Source organism: Cordyceps militaris (assembly GCF_000225605.1).
Source record: "Cordyceps militaris CM01 unplaced genomic scaffold CCM_S00001, whole genome shotgun sequence".
Taxonomy (NCBI): Eukaryota; Fungi; Ascomycota; class Sordariomycetes; order Hypocreales; family Cordycipitaceae; genus Cordyceps; species Cordyceps militaris.
The window spans coordinates 5714273-5738727 of record NW_006271969.1 but is presented as its reverse complement, the minus strand read 5'-3'; the positions used below and the strand labels follow the sequence as shown (position 1 = coordinate 5738727).

The 24455-nt window shown below is 55.8% G+C and overlaps 11 protein-coding genes across 11 annotated transcripts in view; 4 read left to right on the top strand and 7 right to left on the bottom strand.

The window, feature by feature from the left end:
• Positions 1-897, bottom strand: part of CCM_01774 (ATPase, AAA-type, core) — a gene marked incomplete at both ends in the record, with an annotated part of 1593 nt that extends 696 nt beyond the window's left edge. The window contains one exon of the mRNA XM_006666929.1: positions 55-897. Within this exon, the coding sequence (XP_006666992.1) occupies positions 55-897 (843 nt within the window). The remainder of the gene's footprint in view (positions 1-54) is intronic.
• A 1589-nt stretch (positions 898-2486) lies between these two features.
• CCM_01773 (mRNA cleavage factor complex component Pcf11) lies at positions 2487-4684 on the bottom strand (the record flags this gene model as incomplete). The annotated part of the gene is made up of 5 exons (XM_006666928.1): positions 2487-2867; positions 2927-3122; positions 3187-3959; positions 3993-4424; positions 4523-4684. The coding sequence occupies 5 exons, from the start codon at positions 4682-4684 to the stop codon at positions 2487-2489; spliced, it is 1944 nt and encodes a 647-aa protein (XP_006666991.1).
• Positions 4685-5735: 1051 nt separating this feature from the next.
• On the bottom strand, positions 5736-7421 carry CCM_01772 (uncharacterized protein; the record flags this gene model as incomplete). The annotated part of the gene is made up of 3 exons (XM_006666927.1): positions 5736-6586; positions 7172-7301; positions 7350-7421. The coding sequence occupies 3 exons, from the start codon at positions 7419-7421 to the stop codon at positions 5736-5738; spliced, it is 1053 nt and encodes a 350-aa protein (XP_006666990.1).
• Positions 7422-8781: 1360 nt separating this feature from the next.
• On the top strand, positions 8782-9226 carry CCM_01771 (Four F5 protein; the record flags this gene model as incomplete). The annotated part of the gene is made up of 2 exons (XM_006666926.1): positions 8782-8985; positions 9110-9226. The coding sequence occupies 2 exons, from the start codon at positions 8782-8784 to the stop codon at positions 9224-9226; spliced, it is 321 nt and encodes a 106-aa protein (XP_006666989.1).
• A 634-nt stretch (positions 9227-9860) lies between these two features.
• Positions 9861-11229, bottom strand: CCM_01770 (serine-threonine rich protein, putative; the record flags this gene model as incomplete). The annotated part of the gene is made up of 3 exons (XM_006666925.1): positions 9861-9895; positions 9952-10545; positions 10611-11229. 3 exons carry the CDS (start codon positions 11227-11229, stop codon positions 9861-9863), a joined length of 1248 nt encoding a protein of 415 aa, XP_006666988.1.
• A 2296-nt stretch (positions 11230-13525) lies between these two features.
• On the bottom strand, positions 13526-14130 carry CCM_01769 (SMN family protein Smn1; the record flags this gene model as incomplete). The annotated part of the gene is made up of 4 exons (XM_006666924.1): positions 13526-13629; positions 13704-13870; positions 13921-13985; positions 14038-14130. 4 exons carry the CDS (start codon positions 14128-14130, stop codon positions 13526-13528), a joined length of 429 nt encoding a protein of 142 aa, XP_006666987.1.
• Positions 14131-14463: 333 nt separating this feature from the next.
• Positions 14464-15660, top strand: CCM_01768 (Nucleotide-binding, alpha-beta plait; the record flags this gene model as incomplete). The annotated part of the gene is made up of 3 exons (XM_006666923.1): positions 14464-14491; positions 14544-14609; positions 14669-15660. The coding sequence occupies 3 exons, from the start codon at positions 14464-14466 to the stop codon at positions 15658-15660; spliced, it is 1086 nt and encodes a 361-aa protein (XP_006666986.1).
• Positions 15661-17083: 1423 nt separating this feature from the next.
• Positions 17084-18817, top strand: CCM_01767 (Golgi matrix protein; the record flags this gene model as incomplete). Its single annotated transcript, XM_006666922.1, has 3 exons — positions 17084-17129; positions 17228-18374; positions 18433-18817. The coding sequence occupies 3 exons, from the start codon at positions 17084-17086 to the stop codon at positions 18815-18817; spliced, it is 1578 nt and encodes a 525-aa protein (XP_006666985.1).
• Positions 18818-19079: 262 nt separating this feature from the next.
• Positions 19080-20190, bottom strand: CCM_01766 (uncharacterized protein; the record flags this gene model as incomplete). Its single annotated transcript, XM_006666921.1, has 2 exons — positions 19080-20097; positions 20171-20190. The coding sequence occupies 2 exons, from the start codon at positions 20188-20190 to the stop codon at positions 19080-19082; spliced, it is 1038 nt and encodes a 345-aa protein (XP_006666984.1).
• Positions 20191-21353: 1163 nt separating this feature from the next.
• CCM_01765 (monooxygenase, putative) lies at positions 21354-22613 on the top strand (the record flags this gene model as incomplete). Its single annotated transcript, XM_006666920.1, has 1 exon — positions 21354-22613. One exon carries the CDS (start codon positions 21354-21356, stop codon positions 22611-22613), a length of 1260 nt encoding a protein of 419 aa, XP_006666983.1.
• Positions 22614-22844: 231 nt separating this feature from the next.
• Positions 22845-23465, bottom strand: CCM_01764 (uncharacterized protein; the record flags this gene model as incomplete). Its single annotated transcript, XM_006666919.1, has 1 exon — positions 22845-23465. The coding sequence occupies one exon, from the start codon at positions 23463-23465 to the stop codon at positions 22845-22847; it is 621 nt and encodes a 206-aa protein (XP_006666982.1).
• Positions 23466-24455: the final 990 nt, after the last annotated feature.

Below are 24455 nucleotides of genomic sequence, written 5' to 3'. Positions count from 1 at the left end.
GCCGAGCGGCCGCAGCGTAAAGGTGCGGCAGCGGGACAGCAGCGCGTGGACGACCTTGAAGCTCGGGTTCTCCGTGGTGGCGCCGATGAGGGTGACGGTGCCGGCCTCGACGGGCCGCAGGAACACGTCCTGCTGCGCCTTGTTGAAGCGGTGCAGCTCGTCGCAGAAGATGATGGTGCGCCGGCCGGCGAGTGCGAGGTCGCTGGCCGCCTCCTGGAACAGCTTCTTGCACTCGCCCACGCTCGAGCTCGTCGCGTTGATCTCGACGAAGCGCCGCCCGGTCGCGTGCGCGATGCACCGCGCAATCGTCGTCTTGCCCGTGCCCGCGCCGCCCCAGAGGATCATGGACGGCACCCGGTCCGACTCGATGAGCGCGCGCAGCACGCCCTGCCGGCCCACGAGGTCCTGCCCGTACACGTCGTCGAGCGTCGTCGGCCGCATGCGCTCGGCGAGCGGCGCCGCCTTGCTGAGCTTGGCGCGCTTGACCAGCTTGCCATTGTCCGGTGTCGTCGTCGTCGTCGGAGCAGTAGGTTCTGCAATGCCGTTGAGGGGCGGTCCCTCGCTCGAGTCGCCGACGCGTGACAGCGGCGCACTGATGCTGGCGTCGCTCGCGCCAGGACCTTCCTCAAAGGTTCGCTTCTTGCCGATGAGCGGCACCGGCGTCACGGGCTTGGCGTCTCCATTTTGCTGTCGTTTCGGCGCGGGCGTTGAGAAGAAGCTCGAGGCGCTTCGTTTCTGTGTCGTCGGCGGCGGCTGCGACAAGGCGGTCGCGGCGGCAATGTCTGTCGATGGTGGCGAGTCCTTGCCGACGATGAAGCGCGCGCAGCCCGAGTCGATGTGGCTATTGATCTCGGAGGGCTTGACGGGTTTGTTGCATATTGGGCAGTCGACAGACATGTGCGGTATAGGCTGTGTTGGGCGACGATGATGCAATTGTTGCAATTCGGATGAGCGGGAAGAAAACAGATGACGGAGGGGCAAAAATGGGCGTGTCGAGGTTGCTCGAAAAATTATCTAGGTGCCCTGGTGCCTGGGAAACGCGTTTAAGTGGCGAAGGAGCGCGTTAAACAGGCTTGACATCAGCTGTGGCGGGGCAGCCAGGCTATTTGGTAAATGTGTGTATAAACTCATATAGTGTTTCCGTTTTATTTAGAATTTGGAAACTGTTTTGCCAGAATATAAAAATCATGCCTCTATTCGCAAATGTCTTCGAAAGCTGCACTGTTACGCGCGGTGCAGATGTTTCAGTGTGACCGAATCTCTACATGAAGGCTGAAGCTCAACCTAACGCATGTCTAACTGTTTCCCTCATTACGCCCTCAAAATAGTCCCGGGACGAATCTCTTCGTCTTTGCGTGCCACGCCTCCCACTCCTTGCCAAACAGCTCCTTGAGCATTGCCTCCTCCTGGGCCACGCGCGTGGCAATCTGCTGCGCGACGAGCAGCCCGGCGCCGACCATGAGCGTCGCGGCCCAGGCCTGGACGCGCGGCCAGTAGACAGGCGGGACGAAGCACGCCAGCGCGCCGTCGGGCCGCACAAACACGGCGAAGCTCGCCACGGCGACGAGCCACATGCCCGTGTAGCTCGGGTGCTGCACCTGCGCGTAGATGCCCGTCGTCACGAGCCCGCTGGGCCTGGCCAGCCCAAAGGTAAAGTTCTTTCCCAGGCCGCTGAAGGCGCCCATGCGCAGCGGCGCGCCGGCCAGGACCGCCAGGAACGCCGCCGCCGTCACGGGGCTCCAGCGGAAGAGGGCCGGGTTCGGCTGCCCCGGCGCGGGACAGACGCGCGCCGCCGCCGCGGGCGGGAGCGCCGTCAGCGCCGCGTGGTAGAGGATGAGCGCCGACGACGAGAGGATGGCCAGGTTGATGATGAAGGCGCTGCGCGCGAACCAGAGCGCGTCGGCGCGCCACGCCCGCTCGTCGTGTGGCGTGCGGTTCGGCGGCACGATGACGCGCACCGTCAGGTAGCCGGCCACGAGCAGGGCGACGAAGAAGGAGAGCTGCTGCGGCGAGGACAAGTCGGCATCCATGACTGAGCAGGGTAGGAAGTAGGGGAGGTTGGTGATGGAGGACAGTTGGGGTCAGCACATCCCGGGGGGGGCGGCGGGAGGTTTCTAGTGCGAGATCTGGCAATCTGTAAAGTTGGGTGCCGGGACCCAGCCGAGGCACTTCCCCAACGGGGCCAACTCGACAACCTTGACCCCTCCAGGGCCCTCACTGATGATGAAACAATGACAAAGTCTAAAAATCCTATAATGGATAATATGGATGCAATGTAGTTTTTAGTACACGGTATAGAAAAAGTACTTTGGAAGCACTCTAAAAACATGGTCAAACTTCCGAACCCCCGATTCAAGAGAACATGTATTCCCCGAATGCATGACATCAAACGCCGATCCCATGATAGTTATGCGCAGTCCATGTCGTCATAAACCTCCCAGTCAATCCCCCGGGAATGAAAAAGCAATCCTCGCCGACCTGGATCTCTAGTACGCCGTCTTAAGCGTCCGAATCTTTGGTGATAGCAAGCCCGCTTCCGCCTTTCTCTTCCCGAGCACAGGCTCCGGTGTCCGTCTTAAAGCGCCAGGCGTGCCTTCGCGGTCCCTCGTAGCCTCGGCATGACACGAGGCGTGATAGGCGCGGTTCCGTACCAACACCGCGTCCAGCCACACCCACTCCTGCGCAGTATCGAGCCACTTGTTCTCAAACTTCTCCTGGCAGATGGGACAAACATTGTTGATACCGCTCGTGGGTTCTGGGACCCGCATGTATATCGGCCCAGAGGCAGCCTTGGACTGCTCCTCTGCCGAAGGCTCTGGTTGCGCAATGTGGTCCACGTCGACCACTTCGCGTGATTTCAGCCAGTCCTGAACATGCGTTAGTACAATACACTCGTGCTCGGACACTGAAAGATGCTTTGGCTTACCTGTTGGTCAACGTACCAACTGCGATGCGTTCCTCTCTTCTCTGCCTCTGCGCTTCGCTGTTTTACTTTGAAATGCCAGTCCATGTGAGCTCGGCGTTGTTTGTCGCCCTCCATGTTACGCTTGAATCGTCTGCCACATTCAGCGCAAGGCGGCCCAAGGTCATCGTACAACGCATTGATGATGTTGTCAGGCGATCTGTTCCTCGGTTAGGATGCGGTCATACTGTTTTATTATACGGGTTACTTGCTGTTGTTTTAACATGACTTCATTGAGGCTTCCTGTTCCCATGTTTGCCATCGCAAAAGCGCCAGCCTTGGCTGCGGAAAGAATACTGGCAATATTGGCTGGGATAACGGGAGGCGGAGCTACCGGTTGAGCAACTGCTGGCGTTGGGGTGGCCGTCGGAGGCAGCATACCGGCTTGCCGCAATCGATCCAGCAAGGACATTGCATCTGCTGGGGCTGCAGCAGCAGGTGTTGGAAGTTGGGCTGGCACAGGCGGGGGTGATCGGATTGCTCCCGAGCCAGGAGGGGTTGTATTGTTGGAATTAGATCCAGTTCTTGCCATCAGAGCAGCAAGGGCTCCTGGACCTAGCAACGCGTCAAGAGACGCCTGTCCTGGCGGATGCTGGCTGACAGGTTGCGTTACTTGTTGAAACTGCCCCGAAGGTGCCCGAGTAGGTAACAGGTTTTGCCCTGTGTATGAGGGGGGAGCACTGGGCCTGTTTACAGCAGCAAGTTCGGTTACTTTGTTTTTAATGAGCTCGAGCTGGTCTGGAGGCAAGGCCGACTTGATGACACCTCGGAGATCCATCAATGCTTTAAGTCTGGTTTGTATACCCGCATCATGCGGATTCTGTGAGAACTCGGCTTGTGTCGCTACAATCAGATTCTCAATATCCTGATTCAACTTGTCTACGTTTGTGCCCGGCGGTCCAGCGCCGTACTGTCCAGGGGGGGGGTAAGGTCCTTGCGGTTGGCCCGGCTGAGGCGTGATTTGGCGATGATTGTTGGCCTGCCAGTTGTCAGAACACTGCAAAGAGCCTTCGTGGTGGTTTTGACTTACTGGCGTGTGGCTTTGGTATTGGCCAGGTACCTGCCCTCCATTCTGCAGCTGGCCGTGTCCATCACCAACCGGATAGCCTCGCATCCCCGGCGGCGTAGGTGTGTTGCGGTGTGGCATCATGACTCCCCTTCCCCGTCCAGCCATTGCATATTGTGGCATGGTAACCGCATGAGCTCGCATCAGAGCATTCTCTATCGGCCGAACCAATTCGTGCGAGAAGACCGGCCTGGTATCCATTGATCCGGGGACTGCATCTTTCCACGTCTTCAGCATGTCCTCCATTCTCTTTCGCACGGGACCGTCAACCATCGCGTACGATTCCATGAATATCTTGAAAAGATTCCGTCCGAAATAAAGCGTGTAGGGAGTACCGACATTCTTCACGATGGAGTCGAGCACATAGAGAGCAGGTAGCTTCTTGGCTGGGGGGGCCTAGTACTTGGTCAGCATTTCCCAATGCTCGTTGCAGGTTGCGATGTTTAACAAATAACTCATTGTCACATCATAGTTAGCATTGGCTCGCCACCTACCTTGAGAATATGTTGTTGCAGAACCTCAGCGATGGCCAATGCGTGCTCAGTGTTCTCTCGCGCGATCACAGTCAGGTTGCTAATTTCGAATCGCATGTTCGACGTGAGATCCTCGAGCGCGAGACGGTAGTCCTCGGCCACTTCATCCGATTCTGTAGACATTATGGCGGAAGTATCTGTGCGTGGAGGTTCTGTCTGAGTGGAGCGAACCAGGTGTGTAGAGCTGGAATTTTAGGCAATTGTGTAAAGGCTGCAGACGCAGCTATCGCGAAACGAATGCAAATGCAACTATCCCGGAGCTTGGGATGGTTAATGTCCCCCCAGGGATGATTTACTCCCGAGGCGATGCGACGCTTGCTGAAAGGGCAGTGTTTGTGAAGGAAGGAACAAAAGCTTGCGTGGCAAACCAATGCGCTCCAGCAGCAAAATCACAGCAATATAAGTATTGCCTTTTGGCTGATACGACAATAGAAAAACAGTTCAAATGGGCCTAGTATTCTATGATATGCAGACACAACAGCGGCCCAGTGCAACGTTTGCACAAGCTCGGCGTGACGACCTGCGGGAGCGAGACGCCTCGTCTCGGACCATGCACAGAGGTACCTAGGCGCGCGGGCGTCCCAGACCTTGGTCCGAAAATAAATAGGTATTTAGAATCGACTCTGTTTCATTGGGTTCGATGGTTCGGCACAGGTTGAGTTGTCGAGGTGATGATGGCGATGAGGAGAAACTGGAGCCTGGTCGCGGCCGCAGGTTCCTTACCAGTAGGTGCCATTAGCTTGGGCAATGGATCACGTGCAGCTTCATTTATGTGAGTGTTCCACTTTCACAGGCTGGCCCTGGGCTTGTCCTGTCTACAACCAGCCTACCTAGAAAAGCCATGTCAGAGTTTACGCTTGTTAATAGACATGCGCTTTCGATCCGCCGCTTTTGGCGTAATACAAACGGCAAAGTTCTGACCTCGGCATTTACAGCAGATGCATCACGGAGGATCGGCAAACTCGAGTGTGTTTTGTCTTTTCGACTTCAATCTTGTTGCTGCTTGCTATTCAATATATATCCATCCATTCTCAGCACCAATCCTTCACCTTGATCAGCCAGAAAACAAAGCATACGCGTTAACACATAACCCCGCGATGGTATATCGAACCCGGACTGATACAGAATGACTGATCAACTCCAAAAACGCCCATAAATTCACAGACCAGCTGTGTTAATGTCGAGGGAGGTGATCAACGACGGAGTATTGGCTGCTAGCTCGGTTGCCGTGCATCGGGTGAAAAGACGCGTCAGGTTCCTTGAGGCCGTCGACAATAGGGCTGGTTGCACCAGTCTGGACGTTCTTTTGTGCAGTTGGGTATGGGGCGCTGATGGCGGGCCTCCCGGGGGGCTGGGTTTCGGCATTCTTGGAGCGGCGCCCAAAGATCTTGCCCATGAACTTGTTCTTGGTCTTTTCGTTGTGGACGGATGAGGCTGCGCTGGCGCTGTAGCTGGGAAGCGTGGCACCATCAGCGGCAAGTGAACCGCGGGAGCGGACGTCACGCGAAGTGATGCCCTGCTTGGCATCCCGCCAGACGAGGGCGCAGATGATGTTGAAGGTGCCAAAGATGATGCAAAGAATGCCCGAGGAGAGGACCAGCTTGGAAAAGTGGCCAGCAAAAGCATCAGTGTCATAGCCCTGCTGGTTGAGCGACCCCAGGATGTGGCAGCCGATAATGATGATGATGCCACCCATCCAGCCAAGCCCGTGAGAGTCGGACAGAACTGGCCATGACTCGCGGTAGAAGTTGCGGACGAATTTGATGACGGGGAACTCGGCGATAATGAGGAACAGACAGCCGATAGAGGTGAAAAAGAGGGAAAGGCACTGGAATACGAAGAAGGACTTGTACTTGTCCACCTGGATGATGAGAACCCAACATCCAGCAAAAGAAGCGACGAGGGTGATGACGGTACCAACGCGCAGGCCTTGGAGCACAAAATACCCAGCCCCATGGAGGGATCCGAGGCTCAGCTTTCCGCGCAGCATGGTGGCGATTATGTTTGGGAAGACGTAGCGTGTGTCTGTATTATGTTACTATACAGGCTGGAGCTTGGTTGTAGTCGGAGAGTGGTTGGAAGAGATGATTCTGCAGTATTGTAAGCACACGGTCGGTTGGAGAAAGTGCGAGAAGAGGGATGGGAGCTGCGTACATTTTGTAAGTGTATGACTGTGAAGCAAAGGGGCGTCTGGCCAGCAGAGTGAATGAGCGTGTGTAGAAGGGGATCCGGGTGGTGTAACTGAAGGAAGGAGAGAGTATGGGTGTCGGGGCTAGCCCAGCGGTAGTTGTAAGAAGAAGAGAAGTCAAGAAAATAAAGAAGAAAGAAAAATGTGGAATTCAAAGATTATGATGAGTAGACGCGAGCAGATCGCATTGTGTTTGAACGACAATAGCAAAAATGAAACTGGGGAACAAGTGAGGGAGGGACAATAGGGCAACAGACAGCTTTAATAACCGTGAATAGGTGAGAGCGTTTGGCGCTCTGGGCTACGTCGCACCCCGAGCTGAACGCGCTGCGCCCCTCGGAACTTGTCACTGGATCGAAATCAAGAGAATACCAGAATGGCATCATGGTCGGTCAAGACTCTATTTTCAGCATGATGCCTACCTGGCTGGTTGGGCTCAGCGCTGGCCGGGCCGTCCAGGGCCAGCAGCGCGGAGGCAACTCCACCATGCAAGAGTTGGTAGAGCAGGTTGTTGAGAACATGGCATCCAATCGGCCAGTCGAGAAGCCAGGGCTTACGGAGGCATCAGAGGAGAAGCAGTGGTGGAAAACCATGGCGGACATGTTTCATGGCCAGCGCGTTGGGCCAGTGGGTTGTGGGATGCGGGATGGTGTGCAGGGGGCTGTGGTTCATGACGGGAGCCCTTGGAGGGCAAGATTATTCGGAAACGATGACCCGCTGCACCAAATCCCCCCCAACCCGTCTATCATGAAAGACTGGAACACTCGGAAGGAACTTGAGTGACGTGAAAGCATCCCAAGATGGAAGCGCTAACACTGAATGATTGGCTGATGGGGGCCGACAGCCAGTTTCAGGGACTTGGCGGCAAGTCAAACGCTTGGCCCACTCACTGTTGATGCCCTGCGACTGCCCGCTGTGGAAAAAGATATTGATTACAGTATGGCTGCTGTATCATTGTCACATTTTTTTTGACCGAAAATTCATGTAGAGCTTGAGATCCTATTTTTGGTAGCACTCCCAGGGACCAGTCCCGCGTCCGTCACTCTGTGTTAGCCGCTGTCACTAGCGGGATGATAGCATCGCCTAGCGCCCCCAAGTCCCCCAAGATCACGGGCGACAAATTACACGTAGTACACGTCAATGAACTCTCATCTCAATGAAGAATTTACTCGCCGGAGCTGTTTAGATTGTTCCAAAGTGCCCTTAGAGCAACTCAAAACACCAGTCATACACGGTCTTTCAGCAACTAGCTACAAAGCGGCGCCAAGAACCCAACTCAGAGAGGGTGGCCTCTCGCGCCAGCCACTCAGTTGTCGCTGACCTTGTCGGATATATTGTTCTTGCATGTTTACCGCTGAAGTGCTTCCTAACAACACTTGCAACATTTGCATCGTCAAAGTGTTTGCTCCAGTTCATATTTGCGCTATTCGTCGCGCCCTTAATGTTCATGGCGAGTATCTGAAGCACTGCCTTATACCACAAACGTTACCAACGGAGAAGATCGTCAACTTGATGCGTTCTGAGCAGTCACAAATGCTACAGAGGATTTAGCAGAACAAGGGCCCTGAACCCTGAATTGATTCGGCACAGAACTGATCGTTGGAGGAAGCACCTACCTCAGACCGCTTTTGTAGTTGCTGATTGGTATTGGTCACATATTTGGTAGACTAATAAATTTGAATATCGCTTCTAATTCTAGTTTCAATAGTTTGCATAAAGTGTTTTTCTCTATAAATCCCCGAATTAGGAATATCTCGACCTGAGTCGATGGTAGGCGCGAATACTCTCCAACATGTGCACCCGACCACTGTGGTGAGTGCTTCAGCGGCAGTAACCAAAAGCCTGCACCTCAATGTGTGTCAAAGATTGCCAAAAAAAGATGCAGATGAAATAAAATTACAAGACCTTGAATACCTAGGTAGGTTATGACTCAAGTTGCAACGAGGCAGGCAAACAAGCATGCTTCGTCAGCGGTTAGACCCCTCGCAGGCGCCCTCACACGGTGAGCGTTGAGCGTCCCACCCATCTAAAAATGCCCTCAGCGACGACTGGCTCGTGGGCCGGAAAGCTGAGCCTCGTTTTTTTTTTTTCTCCCTCGTCCCTCGTCCCTCTTCCCTCTACCATCCGCGCAGCTGACCCTTCTCTATCCATCCCCTCCGGACAACTCGATACCATGGCTCGCGGAAACCAGAGAGACAAGGCTCGTGAGGCCAACCAGAAGAAGCTGGCCGGCCAGGTGCGTCGTATTTCCATCCTCCGCGCTGCTGGTCACCTCGGGTGCAATGCCCCGCCACCGCACCTGCACTCGCCTATCCAGACGCTTCGCGGGACTAACTTGGGCTTTTCTTTCCGGATAACAGAAAAAGGGCACCAACATGAGCGGCTCCGAGATGCAGCGCAGCAAGGAGACCGCCGCCGAGATCATGCGCGCCAAGCAGCTCGCCGGTACGAGCCAACCCCATCTGCCACTGCCGTGAAATTCATTCGCTAATATGGACTTGTCGATGGTAGCCGAGGCGAAAAAGGCAGAAGCCGCCAAGAAATAAGACGAATACCTCCCGAAAGGAAATAGTCCGCTGAGACGACGGATTCCACCACGATCGACACATTCGCGAGCGACACTGCTTCCGACGCTTGACATTTCCCTCCCGGCGTATACACTGAGGTGCGGTGTTTTGGCGCCTGGAACATCAAAACAGCCTAGCGATATGGTTCATCTATCTGATTTTTTTTGTCTTTTCCTCTAATGTCAATAGATTGTTTCCTTCTGTCAATGCGAGCTTCCATTATTCACTTCCCTTTGACTACCATAACTCTTACAGTACTGGAGAACCTCAGCAAACACAACGCGCGCACAAACGACGATCTACAACATCAAAAGTATAGGCAGGCTGCACGTGAGAGTTGCTCCATTATTTTTCCCCATCCAAGGATACGTGCCAGCCATATATATACCATCATCAACATACAAAGAGAAAAAGGGAAATCAAATCATGCCTCTCTGAGAAGACCGGTACATGAAAAAAAGAAAAAAGCCAACGAGATATACTAGGGACCATCTATCATCCAAGTTCACATCAACGACTCCAAACCCGACTCCAACGGCATTTCTTAGCGCAGGGCAGCCATGTTGGTCGGCAGAGAACCTGGCTGGCTGTTAGCAGTTACTCGCATCAAGCATCAGGGAAGATGATGTACTCACCAGCAAATCCACCAAAGGCACCAGCACCCTGGGCGGCGGCAGGGAAGCCGCCGGCGTTGCAAGCAACGACACAGGTGCAGCTGCCATCGGCACCGACAGTTCCCTTACCGGGCGTGGCGCCACCAGCACCGCTCTCGGCACCAGCCGATGGAAGCGGCGTCAACTCAGTGGTGGGAGACTCCTTGGGCTGCTCCGCGTTTGCGGGCTCCTTGGGCGGTTCAATAGCGTTGCCACCCTCCTTGGCCGGCTCGGTAGCGTTGCCGCCCTCCTTGGGTGGCTCAACGCTGCCGCCCTCCTTGGGTGGCTCAGCAGCGCTGCCGCCCTCCTTGGGCGCCGCACTCTCCTTGGGTGGCTCAGCAGCGTTGCCGCCCTCCTTGGGCGCCGCACTCTCCTTGGGTGCCTCGGCAGCAGGAGGGGCAGGAGCAGCAGGCGCAGCACCAGGCTTGCCGGTACCGCCAGTGATGGGCGTAGCTTCGCCGGTGCCGTTCTGCGCAATGGCCAGAGATTGGAACATGGCCTGCGTCTTATCCGCGGTAGGGTTGATGGAGAAGACCATGCCCTTGCCGCAGTGACCCTTCTGCTTGCAGTAGAACCCTGTATTTGCGTTAGCACAGCTGGATACGACTAGTGGTGACTTGTGTTTCTGCGTCGGGACTTACACAGCGGAGTGGTGGCCATGACCTGCATCGCGACCTGGGGAGGAGGCGAGACGGTGTTGTTGGGGTTGGCCAGGAAGCCAGAGTCCATGCCGCCCTCCATGGCCTTGCAGGGTGTTTTGAACGGCGACTGGGTGACGGTGTGGTTCTGGGAGAGGAACTCAAAGACGACCGAGTCACCGACGGGCACGTTGAGCTGGTCGGGCTGGAAGGTGAGGCCGCCCGGGCCGCCGACCTTGACGGTATGGCTGGCGCCGGTGGCGGGGACGGTGGCCGTCTTGCCCTCCTTGATGGTCGTCGTGGCACCACCTGCGACGGGGACGGCGGTGGCCTCGCCGGCGCCGGCGGTGATGGTCTTGGTGACGGTGACGGGCTTGTTGATGGTGGTGGTCTCGGCGTTGTTGCCCGGGTTGGCCCAGATGATGACGATGTCGTTGCGCGCGTTGAGGTTCAGGCCAAAACCGCTCATGCCGTTGATGATGGCAATGGAGCGTCCACGGAGCAGGCTTTCGGTCTCGGCCCGCGGGTTAAGGCTGACGGGGTGGGCGCTGCGCAGTCTGTTGCTGGCGGCCATGGTGCCAAGAGGCGCGACGGCGAGAGCCATGGTTGTCGACCACTTCATGATGGGCTGTGCGTTGATGTTTTTCTTTTTCGCTGTGTGTTTTTTTTTGTTCCTCTCAGAGGATTGAAAAGGATACGGACGTAGAGTGCTGATTATTAGTTGTTTTGTTGAGTACCTGCTCGTGTAAGTTGGAAAAACGAAAGGATGGATGAAGAGTGCAACTCTCAAGAACAGGACAAAAAGGAAGGAGAAAAGGGGGAAAAAAGGCAAAGGGGGTGCCGACGAAGAAGAAGAGAATGAAATTGTCAGACGAAGAAGGAAGAGAAGGGGAACTGGGCGGGAGGTAATGGGAAACGGGATGCATTATAACTAGGTAGTCTCGACATGATCTGTCGCAGAGCCCAAACGACGGGTGCCGCTACTCCTTGCGCTCACAGGGTCGTCCCATCTCCGGCAAGAAAAAAACTAAATTACAGTACAAGAGGAACAAGAGATAGGGAACGGGGCGGGATGTGGCCGTTTCCTACCCCGACCTGGGCTCTCCTAGTCGGTTTCTGCGCCTGCAGGTCGGGCTCCTGGCGATCCGATCCTGTACAGCTTCTACCCGGCGCCCTATTGGGTGTGACTTTTCTTCTGTGCTAGGAGAGATGGGGCGCGCCACCGTATAATGCCTTTGCAGGTTTGCAGCAAACTCTTTCCAAGATGATTCCGGGGTGCATTGGTGGCTGGCCGGGGGGAGGGGGGCTGGACAAGACTGTAACCAGGAGTTGTCTCGAGTTGCGTCTGGCACTTGTCTCGAGGGGGCTTGGAGACTGCCTATTCGGGCAATGCGTCAAACGAGAGCCTCAGAATGCCCCTCGACATGTCGAAGTGTAAATGACGAGAGGAAAAATGAAAGCGTAATTTCGTTGCATCTCAATACCAAGTAGAAAGAAGAAAGAAAATTATTACAGTGTTAAAGATGGTTGCGAGGATAGACGACTGTCGTCTAATGAATGTGCTCTCATGTCCACTCCACCACCACCCACACAATAAGCTTGCATGGGCCTTGATCTGAATTATCGCAAGGCTGGCCGCCACATTTTTATTTTCCGTCTTCTTCATCGGACCAAACTCGAAATTTTCAAGCCATGACAAGAGCCTTTCGGTGCCCGATACGGACCCAGCACAATCCCCCCCCTGCAGAGAGCCAACACTCGTCAAGTCAAGCTAGGGTCGCCGCCTCAAACCACCAGTGAAGGAGGATTCTGAAACGCCACGGTGCTTGGAGAAGCAACAAGCGTCGACGACGACGGCGGCGCTCTGGAGCCTCCCTGAGGGGGCATCAAACAGGTACAGACTTGGCCCTGCGCAGCCGTTCTTGACAGAAGACAGGTTGATGAAGGAACGCTCGAGGCTGTGCTGGTCTTGGCTGCGCTGGTCTTGGTCTTGGCTGTGCTGGTCTTGGCTGCCACGCGGGTGACTGAACAAAAGCCACATCTACATACTAGCCAAGGGTTCTGATAGAGTGATACTACGTACTGACGAGGCCAAGGTGAGTGGATGACGTAAAAAAAAAGACAAAGAGGGCAAGTGAATTAAATTTGGGGACATGTCTTTACTACGGAGCCGTAGAACGAACGAGACCATAGCATGGTAGGTTAGCTACGTGTTGGTGACGGTGAACATGCTGTTTGTTATTCGTTTGACGTCTCTTATCAGAATTGAATAAAGAGTTCATCGTAGATATTAATAAACTTGAACAAGATGCCGAAGGAATTGCTTGTAGCGACTTGACGAACTGCCTAGTTCCCATCCAGCTATTGCAAATCCATCCAACATGCCGTGTAAGCCGGCAGCACCAAATCGATCTTCGCAGTTTGTTTCGCCCACGTTTAGTACTTTCCTGTCGCAGGCGAATCTGCCTTACAAATTCACCAGCTCAGCGTTCACAAACACCCAGCCATGCTCTATCCAGCAGTCGTCGTCCATGAAACGTTGCCAATCCATCTCGGCATGGCCTGACCAACGGGTATGCCTTTCCGCAGTGCTGTGCCGGCGCAAGCTACAGTCCTCCCCCCTCCCACATCATCCATGCATTGGTGTAATTTGCCATGCAACTTGGCTTGCACCGTAGGCAGACCGGATGTCGGCATCTCCTGGCCGTGTTCAATCCAACCTGTTGCAGAAATACGGGCAGGCCGGCGGCGGTTGCGGTGGTGTGCTGTCTCCTGCGACAGACCATGTGGCAGAGTTGTGCGCCACAATATGCCAAGCAGCCAGAGACATGGAAAAGAACCGCCAGTTCCCAGCATCGTTTATATCCCCCGTCATCTCATTTGCCCGGTACTGGGCAGCTCATCCATAAATTATCGGATCATTGAGGCTGCTGCTGCGCTTGTTGCTGCCCCTCATGCAGTCCCGTGTAGTATCCTGCATAATACCAGGACATTAATAGCTTCTTGAGATTCTCGTCTCTCACTGCCAAAAATAAACGCGTCAGCACGTGGAATCAACCCATAATTGTGGGCGACACCCACGGAACGACGACTTACCGGTTCCCAGCACCGCTTGTGGAGGTGGCAGGTTGGCAGCCACACTGGCGGCCTCAGACTTGATGCCATCTGATTTCCGCTCGTGTGAGTTGTCCTGGAGTAATGTTTTGTCTGCTTCCATCTTAACCTCATCAGAGTCCGGGGCTGCTTCCGCCTCGGTTTCTTTCCTAATTCCCGTTAGCGAGCGACTCAGAGAAAGGCAGCAACGGTCACAAACTTTGAAGACGACAGGGCTTTCAGCTCTTTTATTGTGCCGCCGTTAGCATATATGCTGTGGTATTTCTTCAGCAAGTATCAGCATCAAGTCTCTTGGGTATTCCATGACGTAGCGTACCTTGTATTCGTCTAGGGCCTCGTTCCAGGAGTCAACGAGCACAGAATCGTCCCACATCTCATCGTCGTTGAGATTTAAGTTGTGGCTAGCCATTTTGTGTCTTTTGAGGATATGTACTTGGAGTGAAAACCACGTTTCCGGGGGCGGCCTGGCGTGCAAACAATACTCTGTTACCGTGTTGCTATTTGCTCTTGCAAGACTGTCCTCCAGGCGTGAAGCTGGTGGGGATCCTCCCGCTGGAGGGACCCCTAAAGGCGGCTGGATGCCCCCACTACCAGCCTCGCAGCACCAAATTCCTTAGCGGGCAGCTGTTTCACCGCCCGAAATTTGACTGGCAGAAACCTGTTTTTTTCCTAGACCAGATGCCCACCTGCTGTAGGACCTTGATTCTTGGTACGAGACGACATACATCGCCAAACAGATAAAATGGCCCCCGAATTGAGGAAAAGAAAAGGTATGTAGAAAATCGCTTCCTACACCGCGATTCGGCCTCTAACATTTTACAGCTGCTGCTGAGCCCGCCAAGCCAGCTCCCAAGGCCGAGAAGCCTGCGACGAAGGGCAAGCGCAAGGGTAAATTTTTCCTGTTTTCTCCGAACGCTCGACAATCGTCTAACAATTCACTCAAACAGCTGCCGAAGAAGCTTCTCCTGCTTCCGCAAAGAAGTCCAAGCCTGTCAAGGCTACGCCCGCGCCCAAGCCTGCTCTGAAGAAGACCACGAAAGCCAAGGAAGAGGCGCCCAAAACGAACGGCAAGAAGAAGGCTTCTGCGCCAGTAGAGGAGCCCGCCGAAGAGCCCGCCCAGGTCGAAAACGACGACGAAGAGAACGAGGATGCGCTCGTTCTCGCCACCGAGCTAGACTCAGGCGACGAGGAGGAGACCGACGGCGTGACGCTCTTCGAAGAGGGCCAGGACGTCGGCAAGATCCCCAGCGTCTCCAAGGCCGTCCGCGAGGCCGCCAGCAAGGCACCTAGCGGCGAGACCGGTGTCATCTACGTTGGCCGCATCCCTCACGGTTTCTACGAGCACGAGATGCGCCTGTACTTTTCGCAGTTTGGCGCAATTACCCGCCTCCGACTATCGCGCAACAAGAAGACGGGCGCCAGCAAGCACTTTGCCTTTGTCGAATTTGACGAAAAGAGCACCGCCGAGGTCGTCGCCAAGACTATGGACAACTACCTGCTGTTTGGCCACATCCTCAAATGTCAGGTCGTGCCCAAGGAGCGCATCCACGAGGAGCTCTTCAAGGGCGCCAACCGCCGCTTCAAACAGGTGCCGTGGAACAAGATGGAGGGTAAGAAGCTGGAGAAGCCTCGCGCCGAGTCCGCGTGGGGACTCAAGGTCGAGCGCGAGACGAAGAAGCGCGCCGACAAGGCTGCCAAGCTCAAGGCCCTGGGATACGAGTTTGAGGGTCCCGAGATCAAGGCCGTACCTGCGCCTGGCGCTCCCGTCCCTGCGGAGAAGGGCAATGCCACCGAGACTGAGGCTGTCGAGGCGGCTCCCGTTGAGGACTCCAAGGCTGAGGAGCCCGAGGTGGAGGAAGCCAAGGTGGAAAAGCCCAAGGCCAAGTCTCCCAAGGTGACAAAAGCCAAGGGCGGCAAGGCCAAGAAGGCCAAGGCCTAAGTCATGCATATGTCTCTTTTGTTCTTTCATGTCTTCTACAAAATCTGGCGAGTTCTGGCGCACATGTCTTGATGGTTTGATTTTAAAAGCGTAATGGCATATACGTGTTGAATACGAATTTCCATCATCGTTCTTCCCAATGGAATGACACCGTGAAGAATGCTTGTCGAGTAGCACAATGTGCAGAGGCATGTACGCACATAAGCGAACCCGCGGCACCCATGTTCACGCGCCCAAAAGGACGCAATGGGGCAAGCAGCAGGATTATGAAAGGCAGACTAATCTACTTCGCGCAAAATTGTGAACAAGCCACGGAAATGCGATGAGCTTGTTTATGCGTATGATGGCGAAGGGTAAAATATGTATGAAGAGAAGAGAGGAAGAAGAAGGAAGGAAATTTTGCTGGGTCGCAGATAGGAATGCTGGAGCGGCGCTGACTAAGGTGTTTTTAGGTGCCATGTGAAAAATGGACACAAATACAAAGTACAAGCTTCACACTCTATCAAAAAGATGAGTAAATAAATAGAAGAAATAGAACTAATAGCATAGAAAAAAGCATAGAAAAAACGCAGTAAAAATAAGGCAGATATTAGTATAGATAGCGAATGGTCTATTCTGTCATCTTAGGTGCTTAAGCTGAAAGTCAAGCCTGTGTAATTTGGCAACTAATACGCAGGATCTAGATTCAATTGTCCTGCGCAATTCCCTCAGCTACAAGGCGCCGCAAGACCCTGATCACCCAGCCTTGACAGATTTCCCGTAACAGAAGCCTGATTTGGCTGGGAGTGACAGCTCTGCTTTTGGCGGGCTGAGAAAAGGAGGCTGACTTCGACTTATCGATGTCTGTATGTATATATACATATGGATTCTACAGAGTACAGAGTAAACCACCCTTTTATCATCCATCCGAAGTTGCTAGAGCTCTCCCAGAAACTCACACACAATCCCAATCCGTCTCAGCTTCTTGAACTAATAACAAAACAAGGCTTTTTATAGCCCACAGCTCGGTGTGGGTGAGGAACTAGTGGCGTCCAAGAATACGAGAACAAGTCAGCTGTCATTCGATAGGGCTTACATCTACTGAATAATTGTTAAATAAAAGCTAGCGGCCTACTAATGGGTTGAATTATTGTACGATTGGGTGAAATTCAAGTGTGTAATCTGGAAACCAGTGCAGCTGCCATCGGAACTGTACCTAGCAAACGTTTGTTTCGCGGGGCTGCAACACCGATAGTGGAACACAGCGCCAGGTCTCAGACAAAGCCGCGCTGAGCTGACGTGTTGAACACTTGACACTTGGTCTCTGCCCACCAATGCACCATCGCGCGCCGCTCTGTCGCGTCAACTTGCAAGACACCGATCTCAACTGCCGCCTCGATATCGCAGCATAACCCATCGCATATTACTGGGGATCCCCGGCGCAATGTCCTCTGCAGCGGCTGCCGATGCCACGCAAGCGCCCAATCTAGGTTAGCTACTACCTCGACCTTGTGAAGCTCGAGGGCAGCAAGATGCGCTGTCGGTGGGGATTGAAGCTAACAATACGACTTCGATAATGCGAATACAGCGGGCTCAAAGAAGAAGAATAGCAAGAAGAAGAAGAATGCCAACAAAAACAAGGACAACGCCCCTGCCGACAATGGCAAACCGCAAATCGACCCCGAAAACGACGGCGACGAAAATGACGACGACGAACACGAGCAGTCCAATGACGAGCCCCCCAACAAAGCGTTGAATGGGCATGCCACAGATACCCCTAATAATAGCGATGCTACCAGCGATGCCAAGGATCAAGGGGCCCTCCAAGCAGAGGTTGAGCAATTGCGCAAACAGCTAGAAACAATACAACAGACACACAACACCGAAATCGAACGACTACAAACCGAGCTAGAGGAAAGCAACACTGCTAAAGAGACAGCGGAGGAGCAATATCAGACTCTACTGGAGCGTGTAGAAAAGATCAAAGAAACGCTGAGCGACAGGCTACGGCGCGACAAGGCAGAACTGGACGAGGCCAAAGAGCGAATAGAGGATCTCGAAACACAAAATGAGCAACTCGAAAACTCGGCGAGCTCCTCTGGCAAGGACCACCAGAAGCTCCTCCAAGAGCTCCAAGACGCCAACCGCGAGCTGACAACGCTGCGCAGCCGCAGCAACCTGTCGACGCAAAACTGGAACAAGGAGCGGGAGGACCTGACGCGCGCAGTGCAGCGCCTCAAGGAGGAGATGGGGACGACGGCCAACGCCATGGGCGAGTGGGAGGTTATCGCCATGGAGGAGCGCTCCGTCAAGGAGAGCCTGGGCGACAAGATTGCCGAGCTCGAGGAGCAAATCGCCTCGCTCCGGCAGGGGTACGAGAGCGCGGCCAACGAGCGCGACAGCCAGTCGACGCTGATTGACAACCTGCAGAACGCGCTGCGCGAGATCCAGGACGCGCGCAAAAGGGAGCTGCGCGACATGGTCGAGAGCACCGAGGCACAGCTGCAGGCCCAGAAGAAGCTCGCAGCCGAGGCCGAGGCGCGCGCCACCGAGGCCCAGGACGCCAAGGATGCGCTGATCAAGGAGGTGGAACGGACAGCGCCCTTTGAGAAGGAGGTCAAGGAGAAGAACCTCCTCATTGGCAAGCTCAGACACGAGGCCATTATTCTCAACGACCACCTAACAAAGGCTTTGCGCTACTTGAAAAAGACCAAGCCCGAGGAGAATGTTGACAGGTATGGCACCACCATATTCCCCAGCAACCACGGCCTGCATATACTAACCATTTCGTAGACAAGTCGTCACCAACCACCTGTTGCACTTCCTCACGCTCGACCGCGGCGACGTGAAGCGCTTCCAGGTCCTACAGATCATGGCGGGCTACCTCGACTGGACCGACGAGCAGCGGGAGCAGGCTGGCCTGTCCCGCCCCGGTGGCTCCGGCGGCTCGCTGCGCCTCCCCGTGTCGCCGTTCCATCGCACGCCGAGCTCGCCGTCGCTGCACAATGACCTGCTCTCGGAGCCCACCTCGGCCAAAGACAGGGAGTCGCTAGCCGAGCTCTGGGCCGGCTTCCTGGAGCGTAGCGCCAAGGAGGGCCTGCCCGACGGCGGCGACGCCACGTCGCGCAAGACGAGCGTCAGCAGCGTGGCGACGGGGACGACGGAAAAGAAATTATGAGGGGGTCACTGCATCCGGATGGCCAATCTTGTTGGTTGGGTTTTGTTTATTCTTACTTTGTTCTTCATCATCTATTTTATACCTTTTTATCTTGATAGCATGCTGCCAGACGGCGCACAACTAGACGCAAAATATGACGGAATTATGAAGATTTTGTAGCACCAATCTCGCTGGTATTTGGTATACTAAATCAATTTCAGATTAAAGGTGGATAGGGTGTATGGGGGTGTATTAAAGCAGCGCTAAATGATTTCTATGCTTGTTAAAATTCTTGCATAACCAGAGCGGTATATGAATCTGCGTCACGGGTGATATGTTGGATATTCAGCCTGTTCTCTAGCGCGTCAGAGACGCCCTCGATGACCTCACGCTCCTCCATGGCCTCGGACACGAGGCGGACCTCGTGGCTCCAGTAGGCGTCGCTGCGCTGGCGCAGTTCCGTGTCGCGCTGGGTCGTATTCTTGATGATGCCGAGGGCGCTCATCTTGCTCTTGGCGACGTGCAGCGCGCGGTTCACATTCTCGACGCGCTCAGCGGGGGTCGGCATCTGGATAAAGGCGCGGTTCGTGGCGGAGAGGTAGATGGCGTAGCCGAGGACGGCGTCGAAGACGGCGAGGGCCCAGAGGCGGGTGGCGCGGGCGCCCCAGTAAAAGGCATCGACGTCGGCGAGGCGCAGGGCGCGGGCGTTGGCCTGGTAGTTGTAGTTGCTGAGGAACCAGATGTCGATGGCGGCCATGCCGCCGGCGACAATGGCGGCCCAGGTGCGCCACTGGCGGCCGTAGCGGCCGGTCCACGAGGGGCTGGTGACGAGGGCGACGGCGAAGAAATTGGCGAGGTGCACCCAGAGCAGCCCGGGCACGGCATAGTACAGGTAGCTCTTGGGCTCCTCGGCGGTGCAGAACGGGCAGCCGGCGAGCACGCCCGGGCCAAACTGCATGTACAGCAGCCGGCTCTCGAGGTTGACAAACTTGCCGCGGAGGACCTCGTCGGCGGGCGTGAGCGGCCGCAAGCCGGCGAGGCGGTGGAACAGCACGTCGACCGGGATCTGCAGCCGGCTGGCGGTGCGCGCAAACATGTTCTCGGGCACGAGCGGCGGCAGCAGCGTCTGCAGGGCGAGCACGGCGGCGGCGACGGCGAGCAGGACGAGGGCGTAGCGGATGGCGCGTGGCACGGGGCGCACCGTCAGGCCAGCCGACTGGGAGGCGGTCTTGCTGGCGCGGTAGTAGGCGATGGCGCGGGGGATGGCAATGGGGCCGAGGAAGAGGAGGAGAGACTTGATCCTGCGTGTTGGGGTGCGTGTCAGCTGGGTCGTGGACATGTGGTGGTGGGTGAACATGGAAGGATCAAACGTACGTCGACCAGGGAATAGCCATGGTGGGCAGACTGGCGCGTCAGTTGCGCGCAGCTTGTATTTGGGGTTCTTTAGCGGTGGCAAAAATGAAGTGACGAGCCCTCTCTGCTTGTTGCCGCAAATAGCAGTGTGTTGAAGAGAAATGTGGTATTTTGTGCGAGTTGTAAGCTGCAGGTTGAAAAGATGTGATGTCGCCAAGTGACCAGGTGGCGTTACTATTAGCGCCAGGCACAAGAAACCACCCCCACCATGAAACAAAGGGAATGAAGTAAGTAGTGTTAGAAGTAGCACAAACATGGTGTATTTGAGTAATTATTAGGTACTTAGGGTTTGTATAGGTATTAGAGAGCATCGGGAACACAAAATTAAGAAACAGCTCTGAGCCATACTACAAAGTGGGCAGACTCGTTGTACGTGAAGAGGTGTTCGAAGAGGAAATAAAAAAATGCAAATTAATTCAGAGCAGACGGCGAAAAGCAACAAAGCATGGATGATGTTACGCCTACCATCTCGGCTCTATGATGACAGTAATAAATGCAACTTTCTCCTATAAATAGATTATTCCAATTCAAGCGCTCCGTCCCGTTGTCTTGTCCGTCCTCCCGTACTCCTTTGATGACCATTGAAACAAAATTCCAACAAGCCAATCAAGATGATCCATATTCGGCTGGCAACGAGCTAGCCGCCTTGCCCCTCCAACGATCGGCATTCCCAGCATTCTCATAATTAGGAGGTAGAAGCTCAGATTCCAACAGAATTGGAGAGTCAATCGGAGTCGAAGTTGACTGATGCACAAGGATGACGAATTCGATTTAAGAAAAACATGACGCATCCTGAAACTTTTCCCGTTCAACTGCGACATGGGCATCACATGTGTCAATCAATCACCGTTCGGACGACGCTCGGATCGGCCCACCACATGTGTCTGTCATGTCTGGGGCCGCCGCCAATGAATACAGTTAATACAGAGCCATCTCCCGAGACAGGCAAACAAGCCAATCGGCTAGTCTCGTCAACAACTGCGAGGTGGCGTTTCCAATAAGTAGACAGCACGGACGTCGTGCGTGCCCTCCAACGCCCTCCCCGTCCTCTCCCCAAATGTGTCCTCTCCCATAGACACACCCTTTTCATCGTTCAACTTACTTTCACCTTTTCTCTCTCCTCCTCTCAAACCCAATTGCAACCATGGCGCCCGACGCTACACCCTTCCTCTCTGGTCGCAAGGTCGTCGTCTGCGGCGCCGGCCTCGCCGGCCTGACCTTTGTGCTGTCCCTCCTGCAGACCTGGGACGCCGCGGTGCCGGCGCCCGAGGTGCTTCTCGTCGACGCCGACGGCCGCGACGAGAGCCTCGCGCGCGGCCGCTACGACCTGCAGCTCAACGCCGACACGGAGGACTCGGCGCTCGTCGGGCTCCGCGACCTCGGCCTCCTCGACGACGTGCTCGCCCAGGCCGTCACGCGCAACAACCCCGACGCCACCATGCACGTCTGGGACAAGGCGTGGAAGTCGCTCGTCACCATCAAGCCCAAGCTCGTCGAGGGCTTCGCCACAGGCGGCGTCCGCATCCCCCGCTCCGCCCTCCTCGCCCTCCTGGTCGCGGCCGTCGAGGCGCGCACCAAAATCAGCTGGGGCACCGCCGTCCAGGACGCCACGCGGCTCCCCGACGGCACCCTGCGCGTGTCGCTGCTCGACAAGACCGCCGGGGGCGCTGCCGCCTCGCAGGTCCTGTGCGACCTGCTCGTGGCCGCCGACGGCGACGAGAGCACCCTGCGCCGCATCTTCCGCCCCGACGACGTCACCAAGCTCACCGGCCACGTCGCCATGGGCGGCCAGGTGGACTTTGGGGACCGCGCGAGCGCCCCGGCGCCGCTGACGCGCGACTTTGGCATCGTCGTCGGCGGCGACGGCGTCGCCTCGGCGCTCGTGCAGCTCAACAACAACGGCAAGCTGCTGTGGTCCGTCTTCAAGGAGGAGAAGACGCCGCGCGCCACGTACGACAACACCGACGCCGCCGCCTTTGCCGCGCTGCTCGACGAGGCCCGCGCCACGTCCAAGAGCATCGCCGAGCCGCTGCCCTCGCTCATCCGCCAGACGAGGCAGGACACGAGCTTCGCGCGCCCGGTGCGCGAGCGCGACGCCTTTGCCCACGACGCCCCCGCCCTGCGCGGCGTCATCTTCCTCGGCGACGCTAATCGCTATGTCAGCGTGTACATGAACAACGGCGGCGCCCTGGCCATCCGCGACGGCATCGGCCTCGCGCAGGAGCTCAAAGCCCACACCTCGCTCGAGGCCGCCACGGCCGCGTACGACAAGGCAGCCCTGGCGCGCAGCACAAAGGCCATCAAGGCCGGCCGGCAGACGATGACCACGGCGCACCTCAGCGGCTGGAAATGGAGCGTGGCCAAGACGGCCTTGTCGGCGGGAAGCTTGCTCACGGGCAACTGATGAGGTTTTACGAGACGGCTGCTGACCCGCGGCACGGCACTAGAACTGGTGGGATAGAATCGGCATGTGGGACGTGGACCAAATATTATAATGCAAATCATTCTCATTAATTCTCTCCATGATGTGTTCAGTCATGTCTTGGGTATATCAGGTAATAATCATACAGTCGGCGCCAACCCAATATTGACGAGTAAATTGGTCATGAAAATATAAATCGGCGTCACAGCATACTCATATCCAGCCAGACGTGCGCAGGATATCCAGAGCCACCTCTTTAACCTCCCTCTGGTCCGTCGGCACACGCCGCGCCCACCCGCCGACCTGGCTCTCCAGCACGCCGGCCATGCGCCGGCTGCTGGCCAGCAGCTGGGGCAGCTCCGAGCCGACCTCGCGCTGCTTCAGGCGTTTCTCGGCCAGCGCGTCCGGGACCTGGAGGATAAAGGCCCTGGTGGTGACGGCTGCGGGGGGCATCATGCGGCCATCCTTGCCGCCGAGCCTCGGGGGCGACGACGACGAGCCGCCGCCACTTGGCGGCGACGGCGGCAGCGCGGGGATGGAGGCGGTGACGCGGCGCAGGGTGCGGGTGATGCGCTCCGTCTCGAGCACGGCGGCGGTGCCCGACACGATCAGGCGGTCGACGCCGCGCAGGTGGTAGTAGTTGGACCACAGCGCGGCCAGGTTGGCGAGGAGCATGTCGGGGCCGCCCTCGGCGGGGAACATGGCGTCGAGATTGTCGCCGTCAATGTGCGCGTGCCGAATCTCGAGCCGCTTCAGCTGCTCCGACATTTCCTGCGCCGTGGACGACTTGCCTGAGCCGGCGCGGCCCGAGACGATGATGAGGTGGACTTGCATGATGCTCGGCGGGGTTGCTGGGTTTTCGCGTCTATATCAATGCATGTGTGTATTTTTTTTTTCGCACTGGGCCGTTTCTTTTTTTTTTTGGTCAAGGTGTTGGGACTTGGTGAGGCGGATATGACGGAAATCCTCTTTTTATATATGGATGCCATGCTTTTTTTTTTGGTTCGGTCGGGGTACCGTAACAGGGCGCGCTCCACGACTGATTTGCTGCAACTCGAGCGCGTGCGTATTGTGCGACCCTTGTGACTCATATGACAAAACATCCTCTGTTCCCCTCCAATGTCTGGAAGTTTGGCGACGCAGACGTGGTGAACCGAAGCCCGTAAATTCGCCCACACGTGCCCGAAGATCCGAGCCGTGTGGTAGCGCTGCGTGATGCGGCAAGTCCAGGGGTCGGATGCGAGCTAACCACCGAATTAATCCCTTCCCCTTTCACGGCTTCGGTGTTGCCTTGCACCGGTGCGGCCGGCATTGTGAGCGCCGATTCGGGTTCTGTCTAGATGCATAGTGTCACCGGAGCTTTTTATGACGTCAATGTCATGCTCTTGCCTGCGACTATTTGACTTTGATCACAGATTGGTTCCGATTGTTGTTATCAATCATGCTGCAGTATTACTTGATAATTCAATTAATCTATTGAGCGAGCCTTGCATGACGAGCGTGGCTTGTGATGCTCAATCCTGGCCAGACATGCACTTACCCGAGGTTTGCGCCGCGATAGCTGCGCATGATCCACACCATACATACATACCTAGGTAGGCGAGTTGAAACTTTTTCTTCCCACATTCATTCCTTCAATCCCGTCCTACAAACAATCCGCTGGTGTCCCAATCACTCACTTTCCTCCGAGACGTGTACCGATTTACCGAACTCTACGACTCAGTTTAGATGCCTTCAATACGAACACTGTTTCCATCCGTCTCCGCCGCCTCTGTCCACCGTGACGCCCTTGTCCACATGGCATCTTCGAAGCTCTAGCGATCT